This window comes from Dipodomys spectabilis, unplaced genomic scaffold (assembly GCF_019054845.1).
Source record: "Dipodomys spectabilis isolate Male_0828 unplaced genomic scaffold, ASM1905484v1 ptg000138l, whole genome shotgun sequence".
Taxonomy (NCBI): Eukaryota; Metazoa; Chordata; class Mammalia; order Rodentia; family Heteromyidae; genus Dipodomys; species Dipodomys spectabilis.
In genome coordinates this window covers 3,695,469-3,721,043 of record NW_024870815.1, presented here as the reverse complement: position 1 = coordinate 3,721,043, position 25,575 = coordinate 3,695,469, and the positions used below count along the sequence as shown (strand labels likewise).

The following is a 25,575-nucleotide window of genomic DNA, read 5'->3' as shown; positions in this document are numbered from 1 at the left end:
TGAGTACAATTTTTAAAAGTCAGGTACTGAAGTGAATATCATAACAAATGCTACCATTATTAATTTCCTCCAAGAGTCTGCTTTTTCTCAAACTCATTTTTAAAGCCTCAGGTCAATATCTCCATTTTGTAAGTGAGAACATGGAGGAAAGTGAGAAACCTGAAGATCAAATAGGTCAGTTGACAACCTATACGCTTGTTTATGACATTTCTAAATACCTAATATTTCTACACTACTACACCTGGTATGGGATCCCAATCCAGACATGCCTCTGAACCCAAGAAAGTCTGTGGAGACTCAGTAAAGACAGCAGAGCATTTCAGAGTCTGTGGCTTACAGAACAAGGCACAAGTAAGCAACAGTGTCTAAAATTCCATTTTCTATATTCATGCACCTTTCTCAACTCCTTGAAAGAACAGAATATATAATTAAAGAAACCAAGTATATGGGACAATATTGCTAAGCATGAGGTTAAGGTACATACACTTGCTTTTGGCATTAGGTTTTGTTTTTCTATGCAATGATCGTCATTCAATAACTTATCTATGAGTTAATGGTACCATGTTGTTTTGATGTTTTTCATTTCAATTAGCATCATTTTATGTGATCATTATGTGTGAGCCTCTGCTAGGAGTATCCGAAGCATATACTAATTATTACAAATGAGGGAAACCATGGAGTTTGGATTTGGGTTTGGATTTCTAATTCCACCACTCAAGCTAAGTCATAGACCAGCAATACATTTTCCAGAAATCTTTGTCATGTCCCTTTGTCTCAGAACATTTTCAAAGAAATGAGGAAAAGAAGTTTGGAGTTGATGGAAACCTGAAAGGGTAATAACAGAGAAACCGTTTTCAAAAGAAGCCTTTTCATACTTTCTAATGAAATTGAATCATAAATTTAAATTTAAAAATGCACAATAACTATTATTTGTAGTGCTGGTAAAAACACACACACACACACACACACACACACACATAGGCTTATATAATGAAGAATAGGGTCAAATAATAGTCTCTACAAGGAAAGCTAAAACCTAGAGGCAAACTTTTAATTTAATTTCTTGCTGTCCCCTGATTTTTCTCCAACTTTTTGAATGATGTCTTCTAAAACATCATCTCAATGTTAAAAATGAAAATCTTCACAGGCATTAAATTACAGGAATGCTTTTGAATTGTGTGGCATGTCCTTTCATCTTTTCTGCCTCTAGGGGGAAGTGTGTTTTCAACATTTCTCTCCAGAAGGTATTTTCTTATGGGTTACAGGCTTCACTGGGGCTTTCTTTAGTGCTGTTTCTGGGATGGCAAAACTAGGGAGAAGAGTCCCTTTGAAAAATCTAGATGGGTGCTTACTTTCAAGTGGCAGCCAAGATACTGCAGAAGGGTTATAGAGACTTAAGAATAGTGGGCAAAAATTCTTTCCACAATATTTCCACTACATTTCAAAGAATCATGGTAGACACCCCATATGGTCTGGCTTTCCTAACTAATAGAAAAACATCTGGGCATCAATTTTACTTTAAAGAGCTAGAAATAAAATAGTTGAATAGTTTATAGAAAACTTGCCCACTCATTTTAGTAGCTTAAAGTTAAAACAAACAATGGTGTGGGGATCTTGATGAAAACACTTTTACATCCTGTAATGCCTATTAATTTCTGCAATATCACCTTTATTAGTAACATCATCTATAGGTTCTCAAATGTCTAATTTTACTTTGTCATATATCCTCATAACTTTCCTTTGTGTTTATTCAACAATTGAAGCCAGAAACATTGTCCTAAAGTTGATGTCCCTTTGAATGCAAAAAAAACCCCCAAACAATTGGTGAAGGGTAAACAAAGGAGGAGGCTGCAATGCTTGGTAAGAAATGTATGCATTATCCTGCCCATGTAATTGTAACCCCTCTGTACAGTATGTTCTCAAATAAAATAAAATTAAATTAAAAAATAAATAAATAAATAAATAAACTCCAAACAAACAAAAAAACAAACCTATTGCTTTTTTTCCCATGGCAGTGTTTTACCAGATTGAAAGAATCAATATTTTAAAACTGAGTCCAATAGATGAGTTTGCTTAATTTTTATGAGTGAAGTCTTATAAAATTCCATTATAAAATGCTATTTTCAGCTTTACTATAGTATATAGCCTAAAACTTTACCTATATGGAAGATAAAAACAATGTCTGACTCTTAGAGACTGTAGCCCAAGCAGGCCTTTATTTGTGAACCTCCTGCCTCAGTTTCCACAGTGCTGGTGTTACCTCCTTCTGTAAGTTACAATTTTGATATAGCGAATGTTATTATTTAAAGTATGAGCCAGTTTTTATCCTTAACCTTCTTTTATATGGTGTAATAGGTGATACATGGTTTATTTTTAATCCACTCCCAACTTAAAATATTCTCAGATGACAAAGAGGCATTTAAAATGCGTCTTGTAAATTCTTTTGGCCGCAATAATTTTACTAAAGACGGAGACATGTTAGGTGGGGGGACTTTTAAATGATTTTTTTTTTTTTACTTAATGGTATTTAGACCAACTTTTTGCAGACTGCAAAATAATCTCATTTGATGCAAAGTACACACGTTCCTGACATTCAGTGACATACACTCATATGACTTGGTCGGTCTTTCTATAATCCTATGATATATCTGTTCATTAATTTCTAAGGTGTGTTCTGTCATGGCAAAGGGCAGGAATACCTGGCTTTTAACTTTCTTTTCTCCATTTTGGGGGTTCTTTGCCTCCACGACTTGGCCTTGTGTTCTGTATCAGCAAGTTAGAAGTTGAAAGCTCCTACCCAAAGCCCAAGGGGAGGCCAGGGGCACTCGCCATAATGTAATCACCCTGCCCTGCTGTTGACCTTCGGGTGAGACTGGGCAGCACAGCGCGTGGGATGGGAGAGGCCTTCATACCCGGTGCCACTGAAACCCCAGACTCCCATGGTAAGCCCACATCACACACTGCAGAATCATATCGCCATTGGCCAGACACTGGGCATACCAGAGAGTAATAGGAAACCTAGGTCTTGTCTCCTGGCAACGGGGTGAAGTCCACTAAGACTCTTGGAATTCGGGATTTAGCTGTTGTCCCGTTGTCTTTTTTTTTTTTTCTTAAATAACTATGGTCCTGTAAACAAACCTCTGCCCTCCTAGGAGTTCAGGAAGGATTTAATTGCTATGAAGCGCTAAATCTCAGCAGTGTGTGGATTACGGGTGTAGAATTAAATTTAATGTAGATGACTCTTGGGGTTGGGGTTACTTAGCAGCTCTAATTAAATAAATGAACGTTCTCACAGGAGTTAGAAGCTCTTATTTACAGTGAGGATTTAGAGATCACAGTGCATAATCTTACATCTAAATGACCCCAGAGCATAAATCGTTACCCATAATTGCATTTAGGTGCCAGAAAGAGGGATCGCAGAGAGCTGTTAAGGCCTGGGCCGGTGCCTGGAGTCGGTACATTCTCGGAAACTTCAGTTTGCCTATTTCACAGTCAAAACAAAAAACGAGAGCAAAGGCCTCTGGGGCCTGAGAGTTAAAGCTGGGAATAGGGTAAGGAGAAAGGAGGAAGAAACCGACCTTGGGCCACCGGGGTGAAGTGTCGGTGCAAGTTTCGGCCGACAGAGGGCGGTAGGTTGAAGACAAATCGAACTTTTGTAGCCACGGAAGCCCAAGTCAAACGGACGAGTATTTCAAACCATTTTTCAATTTATTGTAATTTGTGGGACTTAAGTATCCGAGTTCTCTCGGGCACTGTAGCGTGTGCACGTGACAGATGACTTTGGGGAGGTAACTATGCATAGAGGGTCCAGTTGGTTTCTGACCTGCCCAACGCTGCGCCGCGGACTCCGGCGATGCGCCCCTGGTCTCGGTCACCTCCAAACCTGTTCCACGCCGTCTGCGTCTCCATCGCGGTGGTGGCTCCGAGCAGTAGGGGCGCTGGGTGGGCAAGGCATGCTCCCTGCAGCAGAGAGCAGGAGAAGCGGATGTGTGGCCAGGCCTTGGGGAGCCGGGAAGCGTGCGTCCCCGCTCCGGGAACTCCGGGGGGTTGGGGGGGGGGAGCCTGGAGAAGATAGTCAGCCCTGGGCTAACAAACAACCTCCACCCCCCAGAACATCTTAAGAATGATTTTCAAACTTAGTGACACTTCCAGAACCTGAACCCATTTCCTCCCCGTTTGGGAGCAACAAGTTTCGCTTTCCTGATCTCAGGGAACCCAGAGAGGGTCTGTGCGCGGGGACCTGGCAGCGCCGCCATCGCTGCGCAGCGACTCTGGCTGATGCGGGATCAGTCCCCGCTCTGACCCCCCCCCCCCCATGGTGGGGGGCGCCTACAGAGAATGGGGGGCGAGGAAGAAGGGTGCAGGTAACGCTCCAGACAGCTGGGCATGCCAGCTCCGAAAATGAGTCTCCGGCATTGGGACCTGGGTCCTGCTCCCGGACCTGGTTGCGGGGGACCTGGAAGATCAGGTGCGGGACTGGGAAGAAACCTGGCCGGAGGAAGAAAAAAAGGTAAGAGCAATCCGAACCTCCGAGGGTTTGCCCTGAAACTACCATCCGCCCCACTCCCGGTTTCCGTGTGTGTGTGTGTGTGTGTGTGTGTGTGTGTGTGTGTGTGTGTGTGTGTGTGTGTGCGTGTGTGAAAACATTTCCTCTTGAAAGCTCAGCGCTGGAGAGCCGGTGGCCGGGGAGAGGCGGGGATCGGAGGGGCGCGCGGCCCTGGGCGGGGGTGGGGTGGAGGGTGGGGAAGGGGGGTCCCACCCGTGCAGACGTGGGCGGCCGAGGCTCTTAGAACCGGCAGAGTGCCTGCGGAGAGTGGGGAGGGGGGGTGAGGGGCCCGGGGAGCGGCGGGCGGGGAAGGGGTGCGGGGAGGAGCCCTGATGTCAGAATGTTAATGAGAGGCTCCCCCAGCCCAGCCCCCCACCCCACCCCACCCCACCCCACCCGCTGGAAATACAAGCCCAGCCTCGGCGCGCCATGTGTGGTAACGCGCTCGGCCGCTGCCACGCTATTTAAAGTCGGGCTATGGATCCAGGCACCGGCACGAAATCAATGAGATCAAACGCGAAGGGGCTGACGATGCACCGTCAAATACAAGCACTTGGACAAGTCTAACTTTTTTTTCCTCCTTTTTCTTTCTTCTTTTTTTTATTTTTATTATTATTTTTTTTTACAAATGCGCTTTCAAAAGCAACCTTAGCAACGCCCAAAATAAGAAGCCACCTCTAAGCCAACTAGCATATGTATAAAGGGAGGGTGACTATATATTTATAATAAGTGTATATGTGTGTGTGTGTGTGTTACCGTCGCACAGGTTTACACTAGGCGAACTTTTTCTATGTAGTTTTATTTTAAACCAGTGACACTGCAGAGAAGGTCTGTTCCTCTCTATCTGTCAGCGCGTTCTGAGAGGGGGTCTATTCTCTGCTCTCGGAGCGCCCAAGGGGGCGCAGGCAGGGACCTCGGCGAAGAAGAGGAGTGGGGAGGAAAAAGGAAGGGTGGGTGGGGGCCCGGGGCGAGCGCCTTCTCGCAGCTCGATGATGTGGTCCACGCCGGTGCTCACTCTCTCCGCGTGCGTGCTGCTGGGCTGGGCGTTGCTGGCCGGCGGCACGGGCGGCGGCGACGGCGGCGGCGGGGGCCCCGGCCCGGGCGGCGGGCGCCGGGAGAGAGAGGCGCTGCTGCCGCAGAAGATCGACGTGCTGGTGCTCCTGCCCCGGGACGACTCGTACTTGTTCTCACTGGCCCGGGTGCGGCCCGCCATCGAGTACGCGCTGCGCAGCGTGGAGGGCAACGGCACCACCACCGGGAGGCGGCTTCTGCCGCCGGGCACTCGCTTCCAGGTGACCTACGAGGACTCGGACTGCGGCAACCGCGCGCTCTTCAGCCTGGTGGACCGCGTGGCGGCGGCGCGGGGCACCAAGCCGGACCTGATCCTGGGGCCGGTGTGCGAGTACGCGGCGGCGCCGGTCGCCCGGCTGGCGTCTCACTGGGACTTGCCCATGCTGTCTGCGGGGGCCCTGGCCGCCGGCTTCCAACACAAGGACGCGGAGTACTCGCACCTCACGCGCGTGGCGCCGGCCTACGCCAAGATGGGCGAGATGATGCTCGCCCTGTTCCGCCACCACCACTGGAGCCGCGCGGCGCTGCTCTACAGCGACGACAAACTGGAGCGCAACTGCTACTTCACCCTCGAGGGGGTCCACGAGGTCTTCCAAGAGGAGGGCCTGCACACGTCTGCCTACAACTTCGACGAGACCAAAGACTTGGACCTGGACGACATCGTGCGCTACATCCAGGCCAGTGAACGAGGTGAGCGCGCGCGGGCCCCAGTGCCCCCCCCCATCCCCGACCCTAACTATAACCCAGTGCTCTCCAGGGCCATGCGACCCCAGGGAGGGAGCTCCCTGCGCACGGGGGCCCTTGCCACGCCGCCCCTTGAGGATCGCCCCGTGGCGGTGGAGGAGGGGGCGCATCTAGAGGGTTCTGGCTCAGTCTGGCTGAGCAAGGGAGTGGCCATCTGGACGGATGGCTTCTCGGTGCCTGGGTATGACAGGTGTCAAACCACGAGGGGCTTCCTTCCTCGCTCCCTCATACTAGCATGGGGCAGGAGACCAGGGGCGCATTACCAGCGCTCCACTAGCCGAAGGGGCCCAAGACCTAAAGAACTGGTGAACCCCCGTGCAGCGCGCCTGCAGCTGGTGCGCACGCGTCTCCGGACGCTGTGCAGCTGCGCGCCGCCGCCGCCGAGCTAGCTCGGATACCCCAAGTTTCCCTGCTTGTACTTTTTATTTATTTGTTTGTTTACAACCCCTCCCCCGATTTCTTTTAGGAGCTCATTGTATGATTCTTCGCGGTCCCTCCAAGTCCCCTCTGGTCCTTTAGAAACAGGCGGCTGTGGTTTCTATTCTGAAATGCTTCCTTAGGTCGGGGCCCGGCGACGCTCCTTCCCCAGGGCGCGCTCAGGCACAACGCGCGCTGAGCTGGCTGGCTGGCCAGAGTCTGCGCGCTCGCTCGGGAGCAGCGGGGCGCGGAACCTCCTTTCTGCTTTCTCCTTCAATCGCAAGAGGTTTTGGAATGTTACCCAAACTGGAAAGAGTTCAAGGCTGGGCGTGGTGGCCACTGACCTACAGGTGGTCGCGGATAGGTAATCTGGAACGCCTCCAGTACTGTCCATTTCACTGTAGGAACTGCGGGAAGGAGGCCTAGGGTCCAGCATCGAGCCCTTCCTGCCTCTGTGTGGTCGCCCTCGGGGGATTCAGCCCCCAAGGAATCCCGCCTCGGTTTCCCTTGGTCATAGTGGAGGTTGGGATGTCTGTGGTACAACCCTGGCACCAAAGTGAGACTCAAGGAGTAGGGAGCTAAGCCAGGTGTGCAAGGCACTACCTGGGAACTGATCTCGGTGTGTTTGTGAGCCAAGAGCCGAGGGGACAGGTGAGAGGAGGAAGGGGAGACATGGGGGGGGGGGGCGCTGCAGCCACTTATCCACTTCCAACTTGGCCCGCCGAGGAGCAGGTCCTGGGGATACGTGGCAAGTTTTGAACCTTCACACTCCAGGCTGTCCGCACCAAATCTCTGCTAGCTAAGCAGGCAGGGCGGCTGCTTTGCTGATTGGGGGGTGGGGGTGGGGGTGGAGTGGGAGGTGTTTGTGTTTAACAGCTTGCAAATTTGCCACGTCTGGACAGAGACCCCAGGCTACCACAGCCTTCTGCTTTGACCCAGAGCCCAAGAGTTTTTTCAGCTGTAGGCCGAGACTTGGTAGCGCAGGCTGAAGATGGAGGTGTGTCCCCCTCTGGGCAAGATCAGAAGTTTGTCAATCCTGCCACTGCCGCTTTGCCTTGTTAGTCCCTTTTAGTAGTGGCCCCAGAACTGTGGCCTAAAGACCAGGCCATGAGGATCCGCTTGCCCAGATGAGGTGGTTGCTGAGGACTTGGCTCTGGGAGCATTGCTTCAGGGTGCTAGTGGACCTGGGGGCTGGACCCCGCCGCCTCACAGTCTATACCCCCTCACCCTCCACCCACCCCACCCCTTTCAGAGGATTACGTGCATTCTCTGCCAGGTTACTTTTTGTTTTTAAATTTTCCTAACTTCATAGATACTCCCAAATTTCTTTGCCTTTTTTCTCTTCCAAGGTTGAAATTAGTGGTGCAAGTTTGCTGGACTGACATGTATTTTACAGGTGATAAGGTGAAGATTTCATTATTCTTTTTTCCAAAACTAATCTCCAATAGATATTTAAAAATATGAAACAAAATAGTTTCACCCCTAGGCTGTTCCTTCTACCCCCTGAAATTCCTTGCTCTCTGAAGAGAAATTTGCTTGATCTCAAATTCCCTCAGGAGATCTCCTACAAACACATTGTGACCTACACCAGCATTCATTAACAGTGGGTTAAGTAGAGATTTGGTGTATGTTTTCAGTAAAGTTTGTGAGTGGCCAGGCCACTCACTGGGTAGCAGATCTTGGGCTGTTACTCAGTTGTACCTAGGCTCCTCAGGTAAAGTGGTGGTGATATAGACCCACATCTTTCAGATGCTGGAAGGGTTTAATGAGTTAAGCCAGGGAATGAACTCAAAAAACATTAGATTCAAACTGAGATGGCTCAATAAATGAGATGTTTCATTGTGGTAATTACTGTGTTGCATACATATATATGTGTGTGTATATGCATATACACATATATGTGTATATGTGTAACATACATAACGTGCATATATGAATACACATATACATATATCTGTGCATATGGACACACACATATATGTATGTGTGTATATATGTATATATATGCATGTATTTGGTTATAATCACCTCAGCCAGAAAGAAGAGGCCATGGCATGGGGACAGATCTCTTGAGAAGCGTAAGCTTGTGGGTTTGGTGTCTGTATTATGCTCCTGTGTAGCCTGTGTCAGGCTCTGAACTCTGAACCTGGTTTCTTTCTGAAACAAGAAGTCAGATGAGAATTCGCTTCATGTCAGATTGAAGATGCTATGCTTAATGTAGTTCTTTAAAACCAAATAATGGCTGTTTGGATCTCTTAATTGGTGAAAAATGACAATACCATCATCTCAAACAATATATGACTAAATTCTCATTTGGCTATGTTATATTTGAAAGAATAACCAGGGAAAATGAATTATTCTTACCAACCTCTTAGAGATTTACCTTCTAAATCATTAATTCAAAACCTCATTTCCCCTCTCACATCCGTAGCAAATATTAAAACAAACACACCTGAGCATCTGTGGAGGTATATGTCTGAAATTCCAGCATTCAGGAGGCAGAGAGAAGAGGATCTATACTTCAAGGACAATTAAATAATGAGATCCTGTCTCATGAATCAAAAACAAACATCATCCAAAGTGGATTTACTTATATAGCTGACTACTGAGCTCAATATTTCCTACTTAATAGTAAATTTCACTGTTTCTGAAGACAGAATTCTTCCTAGCACTGAAAGTCAGTAGCTATTTTGTTCCTGTGCCTTATAAGATAATAGGATTAAAAGTATCCCATATACATTCTTTTCTATAAGAACCCTAATTTCATTCTTTTAGTTATTAAAGTATCATTACTCGTGACATCCATAATGATTTTAGACATAAATGTGTTTAATCAATACATGCATTTTTAGTAGTGTGAGCTAAATGTGTAGTAAGTTTTTGAATGGTTGATCAGCAGAATTTTTTCAAGAATTATGATTTAATATAACTAACACAGGACACAGGAAAAGCAGCTCTATTGGCTTCAATGTAAGAATCATGGGCCCCTTGGAGTAGATGGAAAACGACAAAAACAAGATGTAATCTGTATGTTGAAAATGGTATCCATTGCTAGGTCATGTAAAAACAGCCAGAGAAACCTCCTTGAAAAAAATTACACTTTATTTTTACTGAAATTAATTATGTAACTGTAAAGTTGAAAAGTCAGAAAATTACATTAGTACCAGGGGAAGTTTCATGCTTTCTACTACCCATTTCTGACTTTCCAAAAGCAATCATTTCCAACCCTCAGAGATGTCCCAAAGCTGTTTTCCTTTATTTCTGTAAATTACATGCTACTTTGCACTTTATAATTTTAAGTCTAATCTCTTGGTATCCCAGTGGAAATTATTGTAATTCTCTTCTACTATGTGTTAACTGCACACATACAACTTCTTCTATTTAGTCTTCTAATAGGACGATATCAAAATTTTTGGTTAGTTCAGCATTCAGTATCAGTATTATTATTACCTTCTACAAGAACCTTAATTGAGTCAAACAGGCTACTGTGGTGATGGTTGCTTTTTGCCCTGCTTTTTTTGTTGAAGAAAACAAAAACAAAACCCTTTCTTTTGTTCCCTTAGGTTCCCATGGACTTACAGTGAACTCATCTTCTAATTCTCTATTTTAAGCCTCTGGGCTGCTTCAGCTCAGTTATTTTCTGGGCATACTGTTACTCTCATTTTTTTTCTTCAGTGTTTTATTGGGACTTTAGTCACCTCTCTCTTTAGCTAGACCTTTTTCTTGATGTATGCCCTTGTTTTGGTAGAACACACCTTTCAGGAGCTTTCTATGAAAGAATGAATGAAAGCTAAATTTTGAGAACTTTCATAACTGAAAATTTCTGCATTTTAACTTTGACACATAATTATAGAATTTGGGGTTGGAAATCTTTGTATTTTTCTTTCTGAAATTTGACAGCACTACATTTTCTTCTATACTCTGATATTGGTGTTACTCCCTTTGAACTGATTTGTATTCTGGACTTTCTGAACATTCTGTCTTTCTGAACATTCTGTCTTTCTGAATATTTTAGAATTTTCTCTTTGCTCTCAATACCCTAATATTTAATTGTACTGTATACTGGCATGAGCATTTTGCCTTGTATACTTGGTAAGTTTCCATTTTCCCAGAAATTCAAGTTGTTTTGTTTAATTTGGGAAAATTTTCTTAAAAATTTTCTTGAGTTTTATCCCTTTTATTTTCTCTTTGTAGATGTTTTCCTATTTGGATGTTATAACTGGATATGTCCTTTACTTACTTTTTTCTTATTTACTACCTGTGTTTTTTTGAAAAAAAGTTTGCTTCAGAATTCCTTATTTGACCACCTTTAAAATGACTATTGAGGTGTTTTTTGTTTTGTTTTGTTTTGTTTTGGGGTGCGGTCCTGGGGCTTGAACTCAGGGCCTGGGCGCTGTCCCTCAGCTCTTCAGCTCAAGGCTAGCGCACTACCACTTGAGCCACAGCGCCACTTCCAGCTTTTTTCTTTTTGCTTATGTGGTGCTGAGGAATGAACCCAGGGCCTCAGGCATGCAAGGCAAGCGCTCTACCACTGAGCCACCTTCCCAGCCCCTATTGAGGTGTTTTTTTAATTATTATTATTATTATTATTATTTGTTATCACATTCTCAGCTTGAAGGATGTGGCACCCTTTGCCACAATCTCCATTTCCACCTTCCAAGCTAAGACTTAAATGGAACATGGATATGAGAGTCAGAAGGATAGTCTGCAATTTTATTGCTGTTGTTGTTATTGTTGACACTGATTGAAGAACATGTATTTGTACCTGTTGCCTAGAGCATCTGTTCATTATTTTTCTTCCTCCCAGATTTAGACAGTTACAGAGAGTGTCTTTCAGCTTCAGGCCCCTTACCACATATCAGAAGTAGCCCACAGAGCACACTCTTTATACTTCTCCAAGAGGAAGAATGAACAGAACCCAACGGGCTCAGAGTTTTCTTTTAGACTATTCACTGTGCTTCCTCTTGTTGGAGTAGCCAAAGCTCCTTGATTGACAAAGAATGCTTACCCTTTAGAACTTATTCAGATGGGAATCTAAGAGTAAGGAAAGGGAATCCCTCTAACCCTGCCTTGGCATGTGCTTAAGTCTCTGGATGGGCAGCTAGAGCCTTTTCTTACACTTACCCCTTTTGATGTTATCAGAACGATTGCAACAACATGTTGCAATATGGAGAAGCCACTTGCAGAAGACAGTGTGACCATGGATGGGAAAGATGATATGGGACATCATAAGTGAATGTAGAGTAGGATGGAAAGTCCATCTAGAAACACTTATCATAGTGCCATCATATCCTCTTTCAGAGGCCTAGTACATTGACAGAAAATGAATATATACTTAAATATACTTGGATGCAACAGGGGCTGTCTTCAACCACCTCTATCTAGGCAGTTTGCTGATACAGTGTTTCTTTGCCAGTCTCAGCAACTGTTGGCAGTGCCAGCATCTATATTTCTCCTAAGCCCCCCACATACATCTCACTCAGCTCCACATTCTAAGAGCTGTATTCAAATCTGTTTATGTCACTTGCTCATTAAAGTTAGTGATTTAGGTATTGTATACATTGATGAAAATTAAGTGGGAACAGAGAACTATTTCAATGAAAACAATTTTAAACCTTTTGATAGATTGGATAAAGGCACATTGCCAGAAATACTTGCTGTTTAATTAGGCATGAAGGAGACAAGCATAAAACATTGAAGGACTGTCAGACAAAGCTAAGATTCTATACTCTGGTTTTGCCAGTGTCACTGAATGTTTGCTTCAAGTTGAACTGAAACCAGATGACAGTGTGCACGATGGGTTTGCTTTATTCAAGAAAGACATTGCCCTGACCATGTACTTGGAAATTCAGATTTCCATTCAAAAGTAAACACCATGTTCAATCCAAAATACCTGAGATGAAGAATAAAGTCTACACAGACAGATGAATGCTGCTCTCAAATGCTCTTGCTCAGTCTAAGTGCATATTCACTTTGAAAGATGGACTTAGTGGTAGTAGTAACAGGGGAGAAGGGAGAGACCAGGTGGGTGAAAACAAGAGTAGCACAAAACTTAGTGATGGGTAGCATCCATCCAGGATTTAAGGAAATGTGTGCTCTTGTGTTTGGACATGGGTGATGATAGGTGATAAATGGATGATTATGTTGATCAGGTCTTGGTGTGTTGGGACGCCTCAGTCCTCCAACTGATTTTCCTGATTGTCATTTGATTCTCCACTTAACAAGTCCAGATACAAAACGTGTGGCAACAGTATATTTGTAGCCATTCTTGTTCCCGTGGAATTCTGGTAATATGAAGTCTAGAGTATCTACGTGTACGTACCTGGTGTAGGTTATCAGGAACTGCCCCTCAGCCATGACTCTACTCTGTATGTGGACAGAATCAGGTTTTTCATGTGGGGATTGAGAAGTAGACCCTGGGCTATGAGCATCTGGTCAAAAAAAAAATGACAACACAGCTTCGTAGATAGCCTTTCAGGTCTTTCTAGATCCTCTAAGAGATGCTATTCTTGGAATCCATATTCTTCAATAGTACAGCCTCAGCCCCTTGGCTGTGTTTTTCACTGAAGGAACTAGAACAAAATTAGATCAAAACAAGGGACTAGATTCTAAGGAATATTTAAGAGTTTCTTCAAGAACTTTCTTCCCAAGGCAGTAATTATTTACTGCAAGTATATACATTTCCAAGCAGACACAACTACTCCCATAGTTAAGATCTTTAGGGTTATTTTTTGTGTTATTACTATATTCATATTTAAGAATCCTGTTCATTAGGGCTATTCCCATGTACACAGAGCCGTTTTGAGGTAGGTCCTCTTGGTCTATAGCTCAGGATGACCTTGAACACATGCTCTTCTTCTTATTTATTTGCCTGATACTGGGTTTTCAGGCATGCCACACTATGCCTTGCTCCCTGGAAGCCTTTTGTAGTAAGAAATGTCAGAGTCATGACATGACACTCTTGAGTTAACTTTTGTAGTAAATGAACTATCAACAGGAGACCAGCCTTCCTTGCAGAATGCCAAGGCCTTTTAAACACAGCCTGCAGTTTGTTTTCCATCTTTCAGCACCCATACTTTTACAAAGAGCATACACATCTTGGAGAGCTGGCATGAATCATGATAACGCAATTTATAGCACCCAGGTCTCTGTGGTTTTCTTTCTCCGTTTTATGCTGTGTGTGTAGCAAATACAGTGGTCCTGGTCATAGAGCCTGTGAGCCAACAGCCATTAGATTGACTGGACAGTGGCCAACTCCCCACTTCATTCCAGCCTGTGTCATTCTTAGGTCACAAGCAGCAATCTCTGAAGCTGTCTAAAGCCTCTCAAATCCAATAGTCAGGCTATAAACTGAGAGAGAGAGAGAGAGAGAGAGAGAGAGAGAGAGAGAGAGAGAGAGAGAGAGAGAGAGAGTATGAATGTGTACTGGAATCTTGTTATCTATTTTCTCTTTCTGTTGAGACAACTCAACAGAAACTCTGCATTTACTTTCAAATGCAGATAGTGGAGAGCCTCCAGCACTCACTGATTTCCCAGAGCAATGTTCTCTCTAAACCCAGTGAGTTTTCTTTTTCAGGAATACGTATGTACCATGCTATTAAGTATGTGAAGCTGTTGATGCTCTTCCTTGTCTTATATTAGGAAAACATAGCACTTAAAAAATTTTAATTGTATTTTTAAAATTATTTTGTCATAGTTTTACACTTTTGTTAAAGTTTTAGGAAAATACAAAGGACTATTAATAATTTTCGCCCAGATGTTCACCAGTAGTTAATATTTTGCCATATTTGCCTTAACAATTTAAATCCCTCACCTCTCTTCTGGTATCCTCTATCCATACCTATCTACCCATGTATCTTGCATTTTATTTTGTTTTGTTTTGTTTTTGTCCAAAATACATTCTAGAATTCCTTGCTCTCTCTCTCTCTCTCTTTTTTTAACGGTAGTAGTACTGGGCCTTGAGATCTTGTTTGGCTTTTTTATTCAAGGCAGGTGCTCTTCCATTTGAATCACATATCCATTTCTGCATTTTGTATTGTTTTGAGACTTTACCTTGAACTTGCAATTCTTCTACCTCAGTTTCTCCAGACAGAGATTATGGATACATACCACCACACTTGACTGTCTGTCTGTCTATCGATCTATCTAGAGATCTATCTACCCATCTATAATATATGTACACATACACACATATATTTATGAGGTAATACTATCTTATGAATTATTTGAGAGTAATTACAGGATAATGCTTCTTTTAAACATTTATGAACAAGGATGTTCACTACATATTCACAAGATTAGTAAGAAAAACAAGAAATTTAATACAAACACTTTCTACTCTCTCATTTATAAACCTTACATTTTATTAGCTGACACAATACCATTTATATACAAAACTTTTATTTCTTTTTTTTTTGCCAGTCCTGGGTCTTGAACTCAGGGCCTGGACACACTGTCCCTGAGCTTCTTTTGCTCAAGGCTAGCAGTCTACCACTTGAGCCACAGTGCTCAAGGCTAGCACTCTACCACTTGAGCCACAGCGCCACCTCTACCTTTTTCTATTTATGTGGTACTAAGGAACTGAACCCAGAGCTTCATGCATGCTAGACAAGCACTCTACCACTAAGCCACATTCCCAGCCCTTATTTACTTTTTTTAAGGTCTAATATCCGTTTAAGTATTACACATAGCATTAAGCTTTTCTTAAGTCTCCTTCAGCCTAGAACATTTTGTCACCCTATTCTTGTTTTTCATGAGCTCAATGATTTTAAAGAGCTTAAACCAATGACTCTGATGTCCCCTGAGCTGGGCTTGCAGGCACTTCCCCCTGCTACATGCATATCACCCTTTTAGAATTTCTGGTGCATGGTAGGTATCCATCAGGAGGTTGGTGAGTTTATGCTCTCATGGCTGGTGTTGTTGGCTCCCACCACTTTGTCCAGGGCTGTCTGCTAGGGTTTTCTATAGTAAAGTTACTATTTTTTCCTTTGTGATTTCAATACACAAACCTTTATGTGTATGGCTTTCAGTTAGTCACAACCAGCCATGGGCTGGAAATATTGTATGGAAATTTTCACAAATAAACAGTTCATAAATTTTCAATTACTTTTTATGGAATATGCTGTCTTGTTTTATTGTTAGTTATTATTAATCTCTGCTGTTCCTAATTTATACATTAAACTTTATGACATGTATGTATATTTATGGAAACACAAGAGTTACAAAGTTCTTGAATCTACTCGAAATAGTCTTGTAGTTAAATGAGAACTACCATAAAAGGTAGATATTGAGTAGGTATTTCAGAACTGTGTAAATTCTCTTTTCTGTGTCTTCTGCTTTTTGTGGCTTTTTTGTTTTTGTTTTTGGCTGGTTGTAGGACTTGAACGCTGGGCCTGGGTGCTGTCCCTCAGCTCTTCAGCTCAAAGCAAGTGCTCCACCACTTGAGCCACAGCACCACTCCCAGTTTTCTGGTGATTAATTGGGGATAAGAGTCTCACAGACTTTCCTGCCTGGACTGGCTTTGAGCTGAAATCCTTAGATCTCAGCTTCCTGAGTAGCTTGGATTACAGCATGAGCCACTGGCACCCGGCACTGGTGGCTTCTTTTAAACAATTTTTTATGTTATTTTAAAGGTGATATACAGTTACCTAAGTCAGGTAAAGAATACATTTCTTTTTGTACAATGTCATCCTTAACCTCACTCTCTCCCAATTTTTCTCTTCTGGCTACTCCCACAAATGGTACAGTTTCAACATAGTTCCCAGTGAGCACCATTTGTTCACCCTTTCTTGGTGGCTTCTTGACTGCTACTATGGGGTAATTCATGTGTTTCTTGTCCTTCTCCCCAGTGGTGATCATGTGTGCCAGTGGTGACACCATCCGGAGCATCATGTTGGCAGTGCACAGACATGGCATGACCAGTGGAGACTACGCCTTCTTCAACATTGAACTCTTCAACAGTTCTTCCTATGGTAACTACCTCCAGCTTCCCAGACTGCTGCAAATGTGCCAAAGGGTGGGGAGAGGAAAAACTAAAGATTTGAGTTATTCCCATAAGTGTGATTTTCCTAATCCAAATTTGGAAATGAGTGATTCTGAGCACTCACACAGCATCTCTAATTTCACAGCCCACTCCTGTACTCCATAGGATCCTAAAGGCAGGCAAAGACCCCTTGCCCAGTGCTTTTCTATCGTAGATTGCTATCATCATGGTGGACTATCAAAATAATTTTAGTCAGAGTGAGGAGACTATCAATAAAAGAATGAATAAACTAGAAAATTGCATAATAGAACAGAACATGCTAAGGTATGATGGTTAGCACCTGAATTATTTCATAATACTTTTATTTTGCCAGTACCACTGCATGTATGTTTTTATGCACACATAGATCTATAATGTGTTGCAATGTGAATGAAGTCACCATTACTATAAATAGAGGTAAAAACATTTGAAGTCATTGCTCGGAACCCCCTTTCTTCCAGATAATCACATATTCAGCATCTTCTATATAGACCGTAAAAGTTGCTAACATACAGGGTTGACATCATCATTGATTCCTTACAACAGATCTGGGGATGTTTCTAGGGTCCTTGTGATGAGGGAATGTTTAAAGAGCTCATCATAATCACTGATACAAAGCATTCTCCACCACCCTCATTTAAGTTAAGACTTTCTCTGAAGTAGACAATTGAAGGCCAGAGAACATTAGCCTGCATGCTGGTTGCTCAAAGCTGCACCGTTCAGTGTATAGATCACAAATGGTATGTTTATGCTGAACTCCACTTCTAAGTTCTTGCTGATGACATGTAGTTAGACAAGATCCAAACCTTCAAGCATTAGCTCTGGTTTCCTCTCCAGATATCCTGGCTTAGTTAAGCAGTAGATCACTTTGTATACACAGATAATATAATACACTTTTCATGGGGGTTCAAGAAAAGTTGGTAAAACAAGAGTAGCCACTGCTTCCTGTAGTGGATACAACTAGAGATTTGAGACTTGCAAACTAAATACGATGGTCTTTTCCCTTATTGCAGCACTGGAGTGTTGGTTTTTCTCCCTGTTTTCCTGTCATATCCTTCTCCCCCTCTCTCCCACCTAGTCTTTCTCCTTCCCATCTCCTTTTCATTCCCTGCCATCCCTCTTGTGTTTTTACTGAGAGTTTTGATATATAACACAAGGTGGCTTTAAGCTTGTGATGCTCCTGCTTTTCGTTTCCTGAGTGTTAATGGCAACTAGAGGCTTGCACCACCATGCCCAGCCTGGATGTACTTCTTGACCTAAGATCAGAATGTGATGGCATTCGTGGCAGCAGCATTGAGCTCTTTAACATAGGAATTGAGATGCTAAAAGCAGAAAACATTTCATTCTGAGTTTTTCAGGGTAGCAAATGAGTTCAATGCACATGATAACTAGGCAATCACATTTAGCATATGTATTCATGTGCACTGTTCACCTAATACAAAAAAGTGCAAGCATTGGATACTTTCATCCATAAATAACTTTTCCTTGTTGATTGAAGTGAATAAATATTGCAGTTAACTGAAATGCATAAATATTAAAAGGGATTTATGGGAAAAATAGGCTATTATTCTGTCAGTCAAAGAACATTAATAATTTTCAGAAATATGTATCTTCTGTCATATATACATATTTTTACTAAAATATTACAAAAATAGCCATACTATTTATAGTTTCACTGAATAACAATCTATAATGTTGACATGCCACCTTAAGCAACATTATTTCTCAGTGTTCACATTGCTCCAAACTTTTTGCTATTAAGAACAATGGGCTGCATAAGAAGTTGTATCTAGATGAATTATTACTGGTGGCTTGGGCAACATTTTAAAAGTTACTTCCCACAAGTTTTGTCTTTCTGAAATTAAATTTCTTGAACATTTAATTGCAAAGAGTTAGAGAGTGTTCTTATGCAATGTGATGTGTTTGTTAAATTGCTTTCATTTTACCTTTTGCACTAGGCTGCTTAGACTTTGGGCTCTGGCATTAGTGCTTGAAAGGCTGAGCCATATTCTAGTTCTTAACAGTAGGAGCTAAGAGTTAATAACTTAATCCTTAATCCTGGCCACATGATTTCACCATGCCTTCCTCTGCAATCCTTAGTTTCCTCTAATGACAATGATAGTACTTTAAGATATCAGGCTGAGTAATTAAAGAGTGTGTATATAAAACACTTAGCAAACTTCTTGAAACATAATAACTATTTAATAAATGTTAGTCCTATTCATGATTAGTCTACTATTAGTTAACTTTGCTTATAGTACTTTAAAAACTCTTAGTGAGGTTTGTAAACTTTTTGTCATAGAATTAGCCAGCATTTAGCTAATATATATACATTTAGCTAAGATATATTATTATATATGTTATATAATATATTATATATATTAGGATATTAGGAATTAAATCTACATACACGTTACTGAGACTCTCAATTCTATTGACTGAAACAAATGCAGATGTTTATTCTTTCACTGAAATTATTTTAGAAGTAAAAAGTCCAAGGGAGGAACGGAGTTCCATAAACATCACTGGGACACAAACCTCTTTCCTTTGTTCCCTCAACCTTAGTGCCAAGGTTCATTCTCAAGATCAAAAATGGCGGCCAAGATTTTAGGGATTATTATGCAATTACAGGCAAACTAGGGGAAAGACAATGGGTTAAAAGAGATTTTTCCAGGCGACTTGGTTCTGTTTGACAGTTTCCCTTGGAAACCCCAAGTCATTAACTTCTGGTTACATAAGATTGATTCTTCCTGGTTGCAACAGGGGTCAGGGATTGCATACCCCTGTCTAGACTCACTGACACTCTAAATCAACTTGGAAATTTAGTAGTGTAGAAGAAGGGAGAATGAATGTAGGGACATACCAATGTGTATCTTCTTGATGTTAAAAAAAGATCCTTTATCCTAGGAAGAAGAAGCAGTAAATGGAATTATATGTTGGCGGTCACCTGAACCAAAGTTCTCATGTGTCACTAGTCACCAGGAAAGTTTTTGAGATTTTTATACCTTAATATTTAAGTACATGATTATGAAAAGTTTCTTAACTTCTTCTTTCCCTATGTTTCCTTACAGCACAACCTATTCCTATTCTAGAGAAAGGCCTCTACTTTCATCAATATTTGCTTGATATTGGAGTTTTAGACATATTAATGTGTCCAGTTTACAGATGACTAGGTTGTTTGATCTTAATGAACACTGAGGATATGTTTCCAGATTTATCTAAACTATATTGTTATAGGCCTTTAGAGCATAATATATCATGAGGAATTCAAGTGACTGAAAATAGGTTTAAGCCGAGGTGCTGATGGCTCACTCTAGTAATCCAAGCTATTAGGAAGCTGAGATTCGAAAATCAAGATTCAGAGCTAGCCTGGAAAGAAATATCTATGAGATTCAATCCCTAATTAACTAGCGAAATATTGGGTTAGAGGTGTGACTCACATGGTAGAGCTCCAGCTGTGAGTAAGACTTTGAGGCTCTGAGTTCAAGCCTTGGTACTAGCATATACACAAATAAAAATTAAAAGGTAGGTTTGAAAATTTTAGAGGGAAAATTTTAGAGTAATACAGGGGATCAATTTGCTCAAAACATGTGTAAGCATGTATGGAACTATTTCAGTGAAATCTCTTTGTACCATTAATATACACCATTAAAACATCTAGAGAGGAAACAATAGATTAAAGAAGTCTAGAGAGGGAAGATGACCTATTTTCCCATAGAGTTTTTAAGAGTCTATTGGTATTATCAACCATTGGCATTACTTTCTTAGAATGTAAATTAGTGGATATCACTCTACAGATGATAGTCTAAGCCAACCTTAGAAATTCCATCTCCCTTTCCAGTGATCTCTTCAGAGAGGAAAATACACTCCCTCCTTCTTAGTTGCTCAACATCATTGTAAGAATATGATATTAATAACCACTTTGCCTCAAGATCACCACAGGCCTTCTCATTATTAGCCAGGACCATATTTGTATGCTTCCACAGTGTTGTCTAATGTGATGTTGGCTATATTCTATTCTTTTTTTTTTTTTTTGAGACGGTATCTTGCTACACTTGCTACATAGTCCCTATTGACTTCCAACTCATGTTCATCATACCTTATCCTTCAGAGTGCTTAAATTACAGGTGTGTACCACCTCCATGCCTGGTGGGCTGTATTTTCCTCTGTATTACTCAATAGTGTAGACATTGGCTACAGGCATGACAAAAAGTTCAGATCCTTAGTCACTTACTTTCCACATTTCAAGTGTTACTAACCACATATGGCTAGTGGCTATTACATTGGATGTGGGAAGGGAGCCCTTTTCTCATTCACCTCTTCCTAGAAGCCCTGTGCTCCTGCCTTCATGACACAGAGTTCTCTGGGTTCTGTGTTAACTCCTCTCTGCCCCCCTTACTTTTTTTGACCACTAAGAAAACAGTCTCTGTGCCCAGCTCTGCTCCTTCTCTTCTCTTCCTGCATTCTTTTCCATCCAGAGTAGGCAGTCCCTGCACTATAACAGTGAGCTGTGTGGAAATGGTACCCAGTATTCTGTCTGGCCTTCGCTCCTTTTTCTGGTGTCAGACCTCTGTTTCCAACTCCAGCCTGATGATGCCACTTGCACATTTTGTAATCATCTTGAATTTCATATGACCATTACTGAAGTTTGTGACCCTCACTGAAGTTTTCATTGCCACATCCACCTAATCCCCTTCCTCTGCTCAGTTTTGCTGTTTCTAAGGTGATGCTCCACCTTATCGTTAACCACCCCTCCCTCACTGACAGAGAGTCTTGAGAGTCCTCTTGCAAGTTCTCTGCCTACGTTCTCAAGGGTGCTAAATCTTAATGATTATGAATGTAGAAAGTTATTGTTATTATTGAAAATTACTGTAGCCATAGGAAGATATAAGGACAGAAGGGAGGGAGGGAGGGAGGCAGGGAGGGAGGAAGGAAGGAAGGAAGAGTGGGAGGAAGGAGAGAAGAGAGGAAGGGAGGGAGGGAGGAAGGGAGGGAGGAAGGAAGGAAGGAAGGAAGGAAGGAAGGAAGGAAGGAAGGAAGGAAGGAAGGAAGGAAAGGAGAGAGATATGAGAGGAGGGGAAGAAAACTTATGTGTCACCCAGAGAACCGTTTCTGAATTTTTTGGCGTGTGACCTCCGTGTATGACCCCTGACAACCTCCTGCCTGGATTACTGTGGCTGTGAATGCTCAGCGTCTCTCCACTCTAATCCACCGCCCTTTCCAAAGGCAAGGTTCTCATCCTGTCACTCTTCTGTTCCGCCCATAAATCTCCAGAGGCACCCAGTTGTCTACTGAATTTAAATTCGTCTCCTCCTGGGACGTCATGCCAGGCCGACCTTTGCTTTCCGTGTCAAACATTCCCAACACAAGGGATGTCATGGCACATCCCCAGTTAAGAGATGCCCGCAGAAGGCAGTTGTACTTGTAAGCAGACAAGACACCTGTTTAGCTTGGCTTAGATTTATGAAACTACTATTGTTTCCATTCTCCTGAAAAACACAACTCCAAATGATTACCTGGAGAAACAGATTTATTGGCTAAGATTTCACTTCCTTAAAAAAAAACTGTTGTGGTTTTTTTTTTTTTTTTCTGAATTCAGTAACTGAGATCGTTGTTTTGTCCAGTTCTGTGTGTATTTTCTAATTCTGTACATAAAATCTTGCAAGTTTAGATATTTCTCAACCTCCGGAGAGAAGTCTTTTTCTGGTGCTAAAACCTCTCACTCTTTTTTGCTTAAGAAGCACCCCTTCTGATGAGTATTTATTAATTTAATTAATTAATTCTGTGCTGGGGATCAAGTTCGGGGCCTCAAGAATGCCAGACAAGTGCTTTACCTCTGAGCTGCATTCCCTGCGGTCTCTTCTGCTCTCAAGGAGTCTTGGCACTTTGAGTCAAATGAAAACCAATAGGAAATGAGTTCCTCCATGGGAAGAAAAGTTGGGGGCATTCTTAGAACTTGGGGGCTTAACTAATCAGTGGGTTCAGATTCCCTGTGGTGGTGTGTCCATGACTATAGAGACCCCAGCACACTGACTCCCTGAATACAGGCGTGGGCTTTGCTTGGGCTATGGCTGCCTCAAAGGTTGGGAAGCTTCACAGGAAAGCAAGAAAACTTGGTCAAGTTTTGTTTGATGGCTTGAAATTTAATCTTGTGCTCATTGAGCATGGATCTAGTCCTTAATGAATTCTGTCCTCAGCTCTCATTTATCTTTTAACAGCTCCCTGGCACATAGTAAGCAATTAATAAATGGCTGCTATTATTAGGCTTATGATGTTACAGATGCCTCCACAAACACATTCTTTGTCGCTGCCTTTTTCTTGCTCCAGACTGAGACTCCCAGCTGCCCGCTGGATGTCATACACATTTGCACCTTTGCCCACGTGGGCACTGCCAGGCATGCCTTTCCACCTTCTCCTCCTCCTGTTAAAATCCTATTCACACATTTAGGACCAGGCCAAAGCTTTGTCTTTGCAGGAGGCCTGTGCCCTGCTTGGAGCTCACTGCTTCTTTCTCTGCATCCTCTCTCTCTCTCTCCCATCCCCATGGTACACTGTTACCCTTTCTCTACAGCAACTCCACTTGTTTCTATGTCTGACACTACATTTCTCAAATTTGATGGAAATTATTCAGGACATCATAGCTACCTTGTATATAACATAAACATCTTTTCTGACTTGCGCTATGATAGAAACTCCAGATCCATAGGTGGTATTATTATTAATTATCAATATCCTTAGTTGTGCCAAGGTGTTTCAATTTGTCAGTTTAGAATACAATGTGTCTTGCTCATCACCCCTTTCATAATTTTCCCCTTTGTCCCTCCCAACCTCAGCCATCTCCTTAATATTCCTAGTTCCATTTTCACATATATATTGAATGTAATGAGTGCATTTGCCTTGCCTGTCTACCCATTTGTCTACCCCCACGAATCACCACCCCTGACATAAGTTCCAGATTACTAGCTTTGATTTTGTTAAATTGTAAGTTTCTTGTTCAAAGGGGTTACACCATTGGAATCTCCCCTGAATATACTATATTTTAGTTAATACTTTTGTGTAAAGATGCACATGACCCTGTATGTATTTAAATATGTGTTTATACTTTAGATCTAACTTCTACATATGAGAGAAAGCATGAGTCCTTTGTCTCTCTGAGCCTAACTTACTTCATTTAACATCATTTTTCATCGATTTTTCTGCAAATGATATGTTTTCCTAATAGATGAATAAAATTCCATTATGTATGTATGTATGTATATATGTATGTATGGATGGATGGATGGATGTAAATATGTTTGCATCATATGTTTCTTGATCCATTTGTCATTGAAGAGCATCTGGGTTGTTTCCATAACTTTTCCATGGTGAACAGTGCAGTAGTGAACATGATTGCCCAGTGAGTTTGCTATATCCTGACTTGTAATCTCTGGATAAACGTCCAAGAGCCACTAAATTTCTATTCGTCTTCTAGAAGAGTAGAGGGAGTGCCACAGACTTGACTGCAGGTCCAGAGACATCCTCGTGCCTTAGTGTTTGGGCTTCTGGCTTAACCAAGCATCTTATCCAGACTGGGAGCTCAGGATGCACAAATGACTTGTGTTGGATGCCAGCAGCCTATGCTCCTTCTACTGTCTTCAGGGATTTCTATCATTCATAAGTAAAATAAAAACACATCTTATTCAATAGCTAACAGTCTACCTTGGCTTTTGTAGTCCTAGAGGTCACGTTTTCTCAAAAATGAGATAAAAGGCAGGGCAATGGGCCTGTCCCTGTGATGTGCCTTTGCTGTTGTGAAGTGGATAACTGCAAAGTAGGAAATATGCCCAGCATCATCTCAGTGCTTCAGTTTCCTCATCTGCAAAATAGAAAGTAGCCTTTGTACAGTGTCTTGTAAGGATTCAATGAGCTTGTATATAGATGGCACTCAATACATGGAGCTATTATTATATATGCAATCAGTATATTTACTTATTACCTTCAACAAATTGTTGATCTTTGGCCAATAAATAATTTTAATGACATCGCCAGCCCTAAAGAGATACAAACCTTCAAGTACATTGAAGGACCTTTCTAAGGGAGAAATGCAAGAAATACCGATAATCTCGAACTTTTGTTTATTTTTTTAAAGACAAAATTATTATCTTTAAGTAGTTGTACAAAGGAGTTGCCATTTAACACAGTAATTTATGATTACAGTATATCCTGACCACTGTCACCCATTTCAACGTTCTCACCCATCCCTCCCCTCCCCCCTCCTTCATCTTACTCTTCTTAATTTTGGAGGATTTCACTGGATTCTTGTGTACATCCCCCCCCACTTCTCCACTCCATTTTTCTTTTTGTCTTCTCTTTTCTTTCTTTTTCTTTTTCTTTTGTCAGTCGTGAGGCTTGAACTCTGGGCCTGGGTGCTGTCCCTCAGCTCTTCAGCTCAAGGTGAGCGCTCTACCACTTGAGCCACAGTGCCACTTCCTCAGATCTCAGCCTCCTGAGTAGCTAGGATGACAGGCGTGAGCCACCGGCGCCCGGCTTTTCTTTCTGTTTTAATTTAATTTTATATTTCAGATTCCCACATGGACTTTTTGCTCAAGACTGATACTCTACCACTTGAGCCACATCTCTACTGCTAGCTTTTCTCTTATTAATTGTCAATAAAAAGAGATTCAGTGACATTTCTGCCTGGGCTGGTTTTAGACCTCTACCCTGAGATCGCAGCCTTCTAAGTGCTTGAGATTACATCCATAGCCACTAGCAACTGGCTAATAATCTCAAACTTTGT

General features: G+C 42.3%; 1 protein-coding gene across 3 annotated transcripts in view; it reads left to right on the top strand.

The window, feature by feature from the left end:
- The first annotated feature begins 4,356 nt into the window (after positions 1–4,356).
- Positions 4,357–25,575, top strand: part of Npr3 (natriuretic peptide receptor 3) — a 64,629-nt gene continuing 43,410 nt past the window's right edge. For 2 of the 3 annotated variants that reach the window (XM_042690578.1, XM_042690577.1), the window contains exons 1-2: positions 5,539–6,307; positions 16,627–16,749. In XM_042690578.1, coding sequence (XP_042546512.1) covers positions 5,539–6,307; positions 16,627–16,749 — 892 coding nt within the window. Of the gene's footprint in view, positions 4,511–5,538; positions 6,308–16,626; positions 16,750–25,575 lie in introns of those variants that run through there. The other variant, XM_042690579.1, reaches the window with a different exon arrangement.